General features: G+C 46.1%; 3 protein-coding genes across 3 annotated transcripts; 2 read left to right on the forward strand and 1 right to left on the reverse strand.

Annotated features, from left to right (window-relative positions):
* On the forward strand, positions 1–1,290 carry HD556DRAFT_1446435 (uncharacterized protein; the record flags this gene model as incomplete). The annotated part of the gene is made up of 6 exons (XM_041307089.1): positions 1–168; positions 237–284; positions 335–407; positions 461–544; positions 603–653; positions 707–1,290. 6 exons carry the CDS (start codon positions 1–3, stop codon positions 1,288–1,290), a joined length of 1,008 nt encoding a protein of 335 aa, XP_041157067.1.
* A 2,464-nt stretch (positions 1,291–3,754) lies between these two features.
* HD556DRAFT_1394040 (uncharacterized protein) lies at positions 3,755–4,195 on the reverse strand. Its single transcript, XM_041303632.1, has 2 exons — positions 3,885–4,195; positions 3,755–3,811 (listed from the first exon to the last, which is right to left on the reverse strand). Exons 1-2 carry the CDS (start codon positions 4,184–4,186, stop codon positions 3,793–3,795), a joined length of 321 nt encoding a protein of 106 aa, XP_041157068.1. The 5' UTR covers positions 4,187–4,195; the 3' UTR covers positions 3,755–3,792.
* A 4,678-nt stretch (positions 4,196–8,873) lies between these two features.
* Positions 8,874–9,974, forward strand: HD556DRAFT_747841 (uncharacterized protein). The gene is made up of 4 exons (XM_041311494.1): positions 8,874–8,986; positions 9,042–9,098; positions 9,150–9,203; positions 9,261–9,974. The coding sequence occupies exons 1-4, from the start codon at positions 8,968–8,970 to the stop codon at positions 9,866–9,868; spliced, it is 738 nt and encodes a 245-aa protein (XP_041157069.1). The 5' UTR covers positions 8,874–8,967; the 3' UTR covers positions 9,869–9,974.
* Positions 9,975–10,875: the final 901 nt, after the last annotated feature.

Here is a 10,875-nt window from a genome sequence, read left to right on the forward strand (position 1 = left end):
ATGTTTTCTACAGCTCGTCCCCCTTCACAGTACCAGTATATTACCGCTAGACCCGCCATCTCGCCTCCAGCCTTGCATAATGCTCGCTATGCAGGATGGGTCCGCCCCCCAATACAACTTCCCCGTGTTGCTTTTACTATTGATGCCTCCTCGCGTCATCCCTATGAGGTTACTACCACCAATAGCCGTAGTTCAAATTCTCAATCTATTCGGACTCTATGCTTACTTGTCACTAGAATCTCATCCATACGCAACTCACCCCTGCACAAATTCCAGAACGCAAGGTGATTTCCTTTTCTATGGTTCTATTTTCAAGCTTAAGTTGCTTTGTTAGCATCCGCTGATACAATGGATTATGTTGACTCTCAACACCGCAACATTTCTCATTCATGGTCATGGAATGGTGGGTTCTCTGTCGTCATTTGTTTAGATCATTGTACGACCTAATCTGGGTGATAAGGCGGTGCTTATATTCCGTCTCTCCAAGGTGTTCCTGAGACGCGTACCACAGCTCAACATGATACAGAGAACGCAGGGCTCATACGTACGTGTTCTCCTTCATTTTACTAACTCACAAGATGTTCAATTGTATGTTTTTCTAGACTGCCATTTCACACGACAAATGATGCCATCAAACCTTAACACACAGAAGGGTACGGCTTAGACGCCCTTGTGTTTATGGATTGATTCTTATATATCCCACCAGCCTTCCCACATCCATTTCTTGCACCACCATCTGTACCATTATTATATGATCTGCGCCATCCGCCCACCTCTCTCCGTTTTCCACCATCATCTCCATTTGCGGACTGCGGGTACGAATTCCTCCGCGTCCCACTTACGCTAGAGAGGCCCAAGCAAATACGGCTCATCAGCCCATACTTTCCCTGGGCGTTTGACATCGGCCCAAGTGCCGGAGAAGAGGTTGTGACGTGTCTCGACATTCTCTCTACTCTGCACGCTGCATTGCAGCGCCCACTCACAGACACCGAGTGGGGCGCTGCTGGAGATGATAAACGTGCGAGTCTTATCAGAGCACGCGACCGTCGTCTAAGGATACAACCTGCATTGCACGGGAGCTCAAATCCTGTGGCACCCACTAGACCCACAGTAAGCTTTGAGAGAGCTGTGCCGTGGCAGCAGGAGCCGCTGCTACTCCGTGTTGACTGGCTTGGATCCAGCGTTGCATTCATAGGCTTAGTCAAGGATGAGGCTTTTGCGAAGAAGAGATTCGTTCCGGGTGGTAGGGAGCACCCTGAGACGTGGATGGTGAAGTTCCAAATATTATGACTCTGAAGGTCCAGAGAAAATGTACAAACGTCTTACTATTGGCTATTTTTATCGAGATTTTGTGACCGTTGCGAACTGCCTGCGTTGAAATCTAAGTCGTGCAACAGCTCCTGATGACGAGAAGGATCTTTCTGTGGACATTGTGCGGGCACCATAAAATGTAATGATGGCAATGCGGAACACGTGAATATTGAATATTGAATATTGACCGGTCGACCTGTGAGCATCAGCCGTCGTATCAAAATATAATATTGAGCGCTCGAGCGCTGGCTCATCGACACCAACTAGTCAATCAGAACCGTGTGAGTTTGCCTCAGCCCCACCTGCATGTCGTTCCTGATCCTCTCACGTCCTCTATTCGTACTCGGATCTCAATTGCCGTCTCAATTAATTGGGATTAGGATTGGCGCGACACCGACTCCGTTCCCTCGCTTCTTCTAGTATCTAGATCATGCCGTGGTCCGCAGCGTCCGCTACAACAAGGTTTCTACTGACACAGGCGGCATTTTGCGAGTCAACTCCAGATTGAAAAATGTTGGTCCCGGCTCGAGCAATCATGTCTGTCTAACTTTGGTCTAACTTGATTTTACTATCACTGGCAGCCAACATCCAACATGTTTATTTCCTGAGGGAAGTCCACGTCACCTTGACGCATTGCACACAATATAGCTACCTTCTGAATCCAAACACATGCTCCCTCCTTCATCACTCTGTGATTGGACCGTGTCCCTTTGTGACGCCATAAATGCTGCGGTGGGCGCTCTACCGGATATGGGCTGATTATGACCCCACTGCCAGTAGTCGGCCTATTGCATGTCAGTGAGTCTAGACTCTGGTAAAAAGCTCGTCCCACGATCCGGACCATGATTGTGATTATTGTCTAGGAAGCTGCGGGGCACTTCCAATGCGAATTGTGTGAGAATCCAGAAGTGGAGCTTATGTCAAACTACTTTCCCGTCTTTGTTGGGTTGTAGACGCACTTTCCTGGGTTCCCGTTGTCGTTCCTTGTTCGCTGCCCTTCGTGTAAGGTCCTGCTGACATTGCATGGTCGACGATTTCTAAGTAAGTAAATTCAGCGCCAGATCAATGGCATGGTACATAGTACTAACAAATGAACATCTCACATATCCACAACCTCGTGCCCATTAGGACTAGGACTTATTACATCCAATTTCACGCTTAGACGTCCTTTCCGAGTCCTGGCAGAGCGTTCAGGGCTTTCATACGCGAAGTTGGGTCCAGGATCTCATTTTCCTGCGGACAGACTTACTTCGACAGGCCATGTCGCGTACTACTATACAATTCCCTTCGCATATGTCTTCACCCCGATCCTTGCTCACCGCGATATCTGGCTATCTTGAGTATTCCGAGCCCTCTTCATTCATCCATGTCACTTCCCCATGTTTTCTCTAACTCATCACTGGCAATGTCATTGGCCTACCTCTGATCACACCATTCTAAAGCATTCAGTCTTGCGCAATGCTCGCTATGAAGGGTGCTTCAACTCCTCACTATGGCTTCCTCGCTTCATCGTGTTCCTTCATCTCCATTTACTACAGAACGCGTTGTCTTTGCAATTGATGTTTCAACACATTGTCTGCATGAGGCTAACACTGGCCATGCCCGTGAGCTCTAATTCGTGTTCTACAGCTCTTTGTTCGGCTGCTACTAGAACCTTGTCCTGTTCACCCTCAGTATGAAGCTCGTCCTCGCTCAAATTTTTGGGCGCAAAGTAGTCAGCTATTATTTGGTTCTACGTCTAAGTTCAAATCCTCAAATTTGTCGTATTCTATCGGCATCCGCAGGTGTAACGAGTCCTTTTGACACTGCAACGTCTCTAATTAACAAACTCATTCCGGGCGGTGAAACAAAGTCCCAGAGAATGACTTTGGATGTCCTGATATAGCACGATCTTCGCGATGGGTCAGCCTATGACATATATCCATATGGTGCATTAGATCTCCCGGGCCACCACCTGGTCACCACATGTGATCCCTTAGATCGCTTAAAGTCCTCGGGCCATCAAATATGGTCCATTGGATCTCTGAAAAGTCCCGGGCTGTCAATGAAGGTCGCTGAGCTAACGCCGACACGGAAATAAGTAGGACGGGCACTGGAGAATTGAAAGTCGCGTCGTTTTCAGGAGATGTTTGACCGACATCGACCCAATACTCATTGTACAACAGAGCAGATATACCGACAGGACCTAGCGACTTGAGTACTTGTCAGGTACACACTGGCACCGCTGAGTGAGGCCTGCGGGGGGTGGTAGTGCAGGTCACAATCGAGAAGGAACGGCTGTTTTCCTTCTAGTATATGATCTGACTAGGGGAGACCCATTTGCATAGCTTACTAGTCAGTAGGAGTAGACCACAGGTAATTAGCGTTGATAATCAGGTTGAGACTAACCGTCTGCGAGAGGCAGGCAGATTGCCAGCCACGCCAGTCTAGCACTCAGCTGTGTCAGGCTATACTGTTAAAATTAAGCATAATACTCACTGACTAGAAACGGTATGGTTTTGTAAGTTTGTTTGTAAACTATCAATCCCCTACAATTAAGCTTAACGGCTTCTGATTCCTTTGGTGATTCTCAGGCTTCCAAGAATAGCGCTACCACCGGAAAAATTACCAAATTGGGATATTCCAATAATCTCACTATTCCCACATACCTCCCTGGCTCTACTGCTGCACCAGAGCTTTCCCCTTGCTCACTCATGTATATAAGTAGTAGAATGGCATGTACATACATAAAATGATACAATAGACCGCTTTTTTCATTGTCTGAGAGCTTGTACAGCAGTCTACAGTACTGACTACAATATGTGCATCCCAGGACTAAAACATATTCGCTTTTTTGCCCCTTTAGCAGGGAAGCAATTCTGACTGTATATATCATATATTAGAGTGTTAATGAATATATTACACCGCTTGTTTGAGCCTCTGTAGTGTCCTACATCAGTAGATATGTTAAATTCATGAATACCTCTCAAAAAACATAAACCAGTTCGCATTTTTTAGTGTTTAGGTATATAGACTGGTGAATATTATTTCTAACATCTCTTTACTAGTATATACATCATATCAAGAGTATATGTCAGCAGGATCAGTCCCTAGGGTCATATGTATTGTCATCTTCCTGGTGGTTCACTCCCTGAGAAAATTTTTCCTGCAGCTCCGGCCCTCTAGGATGGTAGGTAGTCTTTTACTATGAACATATGGAATATATTTATCACATAGGTATACCAGAACAATACCAGGATCCTTGTCTACAATCCAAAGTCACTTTTTGCCTACAATGTACCATATTTTCGCATTTTTGAGGTTTTTCACTACATTCTCACTACATAGACTATACCAGCTGTTCATATATCACTTATAGTACATATATGAAGCCTTCCCAAGGCCATGATCAGGCAGAAATATGACATAGTAATGATATCAATGATATAGGGGCAAATCCCACAATCATGCAAATGTTATATTTCAACCCTGTCTAGGGCGAAGATTTCATTAAAAATGTATAGAATACATTGTAAACTACTTAAATATACTATACTAATATATGTTGTGAAGGTAAAGGTGATGTGGAAGTGTTGTGGTCTCAATTTGTTGCATTATTATGGTCAGACCACCCTTGCATAGACTGTTGGTGCATAGTACTTTTTCGATGTTTGGACTTTTTGACTTTCCCACGACCTATTTCTTATCTATTGGATTCCCCTGCTGTCAATTATTCATGGATCCTTCTGGTAGTCGAGGACTGTATTACTTGGTATATATAGTGTACTCCAAGATAGTCTGATCATAATATTTTACTATATTCATGTCTGGGAATTCTTATCAGTGAGAATAGGAGATATGTGCTTGATATCATTACTCTGACATATTTCTGCCTGATCATGGCCTTGGGAAGGCTTCATATATGTACTATAAGTGATATATGAACAGCTGGTATAGTCTATGTAGTGAGAATGTAGTGAAAAACCTCAAAAATGCGAAAATATGGTACATTGTAGGCAAAAAGTGACTTTGGATTGTAGACAAGGATCCTGGTATTGTTCTGGTATACCTATGTGATAAATATATTCCATATGTTCATAGTAAAAGACTACCTACCATCCTAGAGGGCCGGAGCTGCAGGAAAAATTTTCTCAGGGAGTGAACCACCAGGAAGATGACAATACATATGACCCTAGGGACTGATCCTGCTGACATATACTCTTGATATGATGTATATACTAGTAAAGAGATGTTAGAAATAATATTCACCAGTCTATATACCTAAACACTAAAAAATGCGAACTGGTTTATGTTTTTTGAGAGGTATTCATGAATTTAACATATCTACTGATGTAGGACACTACAGAGGCTCAAACAAGCGGTGTAATATATTCATTAACACTCTAATATATGATATATACAGTCAGAATTGCTTCCCTGCTAAAGGGGCAAAAAAGCGAATATGTTTTAGTCCTGGGATGCACATATTGTAGTCAGTACTGTAGACTGCTGTACAAGCTCTCAGACAATGAAAAAAGCGGTCTATTGTATCATTTTATGTATGTACATGCCATTCTACTACTTATATACATGAGTGAGCAAGGGGAAAGCTCTGGTGCAGCAGTAGAGCCAGGGAGGTATGTGGGAATAGTGAGATTATTGGAATATCCCAATTTGGTAATTTTTCCGGTGGTAGCGCTATTCTTGGAAGCCTGAGAAAAACATTTCCAGTAGCATCGAGATCACAAGAGAGATCCCGATCTTTAGAACCAGTGAGGCATCGTGCCTGTTAAGCTTCATGAAGCTTCATGTTGGTGACTCCGAGACAAACTTACAAAATGTACTGTGTATAGTTAGACATGGTTAAGTATCACCCTGCCATGAACAGGTGGCTGTGTTTGCTGCGCAGTGTTGATGGGTGCCTGAGTGAATGACCTCACTGGGCCCGGGAACGACAGACTGTGTTATTATTTCGGTACCCCGAATCGGCTGATACAATTGAGGTTGTAAGTAGACAACATGCATAGTAGTAGCATGGTATCTACGTACGGTGGAAAGTTCCATATAGAAATTTGAGGCTAGGCCTATGCTCGACAGGTGCATTCCAAGTTACGATAGCGTATTAGGGCGTCAATTTTACACTTCTAATATAAGTAGTGTCTGCCAAGTGATGGTGCAGGAGTTTGAGTGGGTGTGATGCTGATGGGTGTGCGTGTGGATAGTAGTGATGTGCACGGCCCGGCTTGGCCTGAAAGCCGCGGCTTCGGCCTGGCTTCAGACGGCTTTGGCTTTGAAAAACTGCGGGCCAGGCCAAAGCCGTCAATGACGGCTTGGCTTTGGCCTGGCTCGGCCTGAGCCGCGGCCCGAGCACTGAAAACAGAAAAATGGTTCAGACAAGGATGACATACTATTTACACGAAGTCGCTGTCTGATTCTACGAGATCCTCATCTCCCTCCAGAAGAGCGTCCCAACCTTCATCCTCGGCATCACTCAGCTTCTCGGAGTCGCTAGTGTCTGACTCAATATCCAAGTCCTCGAGAGCTTCCTCAGTTGATGATGATGGTCCAGGCTCATGGAAGAGTACGTCGTGGCGGAGGGCGCATTTGACGCATTGAAGTGCCTCAACGATGTCACCCTTGAGACGGTTTCGGCGCTTGCTGATAGTGATACCGCCCTGTGAGAACGCGCGCTCACTTGAAACTGACGATGCCATAATTGACAGGTAGTCACGAGCAATTGAGGTCCATACTGCCCCATATCTGTGTCCGTTGATCTACAACAAAGAACCAGTCAGTAGCGAGAAGATATGGACTCAGTTGTGTACTTACTCCCCACCATTGGATTGCACTCATTCCCGGTGGAGGTTTTGTCTCTACAGCATCAATATAGTTTTTGAAACTCGCATACCATGGTCTAGATGGATCTGTATGAGTGACAACAGTCTCGTCGTCGTCATCTTCTTCGGAGCTTTGTGTCTCGCGAATAAACTTCTTAAGCCCGCTAGCCTTCCCTTTCTTGGCCAGTGATGGTTGCGACGTGGATGCTGCTTGGCCCAATTCACGATAGCGAGCCTCGAACTACATGGTTTGTAAGTGAATGTGAGCTGGTGAATAATTCGGTCAGACATACCACTCGTTCGGCGCAAGCAAGAACATCATCTTGCAAATGTTCCGGCCAGTTCTTCTTGAAATACAACATTTTACCTGTCGGATCAAGCACTGCATGCAACATTAACATCGAAGACGCATGGAACATGAAACAGTCAGCACATACACATGGTCATGACATAGGCCGGGGAGCCAGTGGTCTTCTCATAATATTCATCGAGCTTTTGTGCAGCGGCGTGCAATGCAGGTGCAAAACGTGCATATTTTGGCCGTCCTGCACGTGAAGACCAAGCTCTATGGAGAGTCTCGAGTGCAGGGATCGCAAGATGCAGTGTAGTACTCGATTCGGACGAGAACGCCTGCTGAGCCACATCCGCATACTGAAATATGGATAGCGTAGAATCAGGAACCTATTGTATTTTTGCGAGCCAAAGCTATATTATGTAATATGTAAGTATTCGCTGTTAACGTTGATCCGCTGCGCGCGCGTGCTTTTCAGATTCATAACGCAGTTGATGCACGTCGAAACGTTGACGTCGCACTCGTTCGTCCTTACAAATGGATTGAGATCGCCGTGGGAGCCAAAGACTATTTGCGAGGACATTTGTGTTCGAGCGGGTAAAAATGTGACCCGGTAAGGATCAAACATCTTCTGTGGAGGTGTCCACGCGCTCAAAACATTTGACACAGGAATACCCCCAAAATACTATTGATGGGGGCGTTTGGATACCAGGATAAGGGTAAGTGCTACATTAAGGATTCTGTTTGGCCGGTCATACGAGGGAACATGAGAAAATGCACAGTATGGGGTGCTAGTTAATGTGGTTTTCTAATACTCAAGCTCGAGGAACGTATGTCGCTGTCTCTTATCAATCGATCAGGTATCATCTAGGTCTCTTTGATCTACGTACAGACATAGGAGCTCGCAGGTACTACGTGCTTCGCTAACAGAAAATTGGAAGCGTAGGAGCTTTACAGCAGGGTGTCGAGTGTCCCAGACTCTGCTTTACCCGGTCTGCAAGGTTGACGCCTGATGCATTGATGACCGCAGATGCCGATCTTTCGGCATCTCCCGAGACTACTCACATAGGAAACGAACACTCAGACAAACCTGAAAACTATATAATGGGCCCTCCCCGCAATGCCTCAAGCCTCAAGGCCTCACTCTTGATACATCATCGTTATCTCCCTGATGTCTTCTACAACACATCCCCCTTGGCACTCCCAATGGGTTACCCGTAATCCCACTATCTTGCCTCATGCTTTTCACAATGCTCGCTACGCAGGGTGGCCCCATCCCCCAGTGCAGCTTCCCCATCCCCCAGGCCAGTTTCCCCATCCCCCCGAGCAGTTTCCCCATCCCACAGTGCAGCTTCCCCATGTCACTTCACCTCTATCAACGGCACGGCATATTACTGTAGCAAACAATATACCCTCGCATCGTCCGCAGATAAACGCTGCCCATACCCGTGAGCTGTGATTATTTTCTACGGCTCTCAGCTCTCAGTTCAGCTGTTGTTAGAATCTTCAAGTTATCCCGCTCATCTCCAATATGAACGTCACTCGCACATGAATTTGGGGGTACAAGGTACTCGCCTTTTCCATAGTCGCACCTTGAATTCAAGCTTAATTTGTTCGGCTAGCATCTGCAAATAAAATAAGTCCTGTCGACTGCAACATCCCCAATTCACGGCTAATATGTACGCATCTTGATTTTACTAACTTGCAAGGTGTTCAAATATCTCTTCTAGATGACCATTCTGTTCCACGAACAGTGTCATCGAACGTTAACGAAACCCAAAATGGTATGCCTCAGATACAATTTATGATCCCCATCGTTCCTCATACTTCTCTCTCATTAGCCTATCCCCACCCATTTCTCTCGATGTCATTCGTGCCAATAAGATACGACCTACGCTTCCCGCATACATCCCTCGCCTTTCCGTTGTCATCTTTATATGCAGGCTGCGGGTACGAGCTACTCTTCGTCCCACTCACCCCAGAACGGCCTAGACAGATACGGCTCATCAGCCCAGACTTTCCCTGGACATTTGACATCTGTCCTGACCCCGGTGCTGGAGAAGAGGGCGTGACGTGTCTTGATGTTCTCGCTACCCTGCATGCTGCATTGCAGCACCCACTCACGGACACTGAGTGGGGCACCGCTGGACATGATAGGCGCGCGAGTCTTATCAGAGCACGTGATCGTCGCCCAATGATACAACCTGCATTGCAGGGGGGCTCGAATTCTGCGGCACGCACCAGGCCAACAGTGAGATTTGCACCCAGCGCATTAGTACCAAATCATATCTCCATGCAGCGGGAGAGGTTACTGCTCCGTGTCGATTGGCTTGGATCTCGTGTTGCGTTCGCGGGGCTTATGAAAGATGAAGCATTTGCAAGGAGCAGACTCTTTCCGGGTGGTGGGAAGCCACCTGAGACTTGGGTGGTGAAATTTCATAGGTTATGATTTTGAATATTGAAAGTGTACGAACATATTTACTGGTCAATTGCATTGATAGTTGCGAAGTTGAGTGAAAGTAAAACTTATAGACTGGGGTTTTTGTCTGTGTGTGCCAGCCGCCTGAGCAATAAGTTTGATTACCAATCGGGAGGTGGCAGCTGAAGCTTTGAAGCACTAGTACTGACCCCGCATCTCTAGAATGAATTAATCACCTCCGCCGCCCGCCTTCCCGCCCGCCATGTCATTTTCTTAGAAAATGGAATGCCAACACCCATGTTAACCGGTCGCTGTTGTAGTTTTCGCCAAAGATCAAATCGTTCTGGTTGTCAAAAGTGTGTGGTCGTCGTGGTAAACGTTGACAAGGGCTGATGGCAGCCTGGCACACTCCCAGACTGGAGCCTATCAGAAGTGCTCTTACGCAAGATCCATGCATTGTTCATCCCCCGTCCACATGTCCTTTTCGCCAACCTCTCATTTATCGGCTGCCAGCAGACCCTCAAAAGTACTCTTGCTCATCGTTGACGACGTGCCAGATTGTCCCAGGATCTTCTCATGTGGAGATAGTATCATTTCAGTCAATGTTGTCACCCCTCCCCCACTTAGATCCTGTTACGAGTTCGACCGTCGAGGGCCTTGATCCTCCTTTTTAAGAGGAGATATTGGGAATCGGTGGTTATGTCAATGACTGGAATCATAACTTCGACACACCACAATCCACATTGAAGTGTCGTTGGACAGACTTCCGCACATCTACTAAATCGCGGAAGCTTTCTCGCCTACGCATCAATACTTGCTATTGCTATGAACACGTCCACATCACAGAAATATGTCAAACATCTCAACATACGTCCTCTCCACCTCCAGTCTGCTCTCCTGCGAGACATACGATTCATTTAACATTTTACTTGTCTGGAGATCTTCGTGGTGAATGAAATCTGTACTGTTGTTGCAAGTGATTCGGCGACGCATGCTGACCTTGAATCGATGACTTTTACCTCTGCATCTCGTTGTCA

The sequence above is a fragment of the Suillus plorans genome (assembly GCF_016647745.1).
Source record: "Suillus plorans strain S12 chromosome Unknown HD556scaffold_53, whole genome shotgun sequence".
NCBI classification, from domain to species: Eukaryota; Fungi; Basidiomycota; class Agaricomycetes; order Boletales; family Suillaceae; genus Suillus; species Suillus plorans.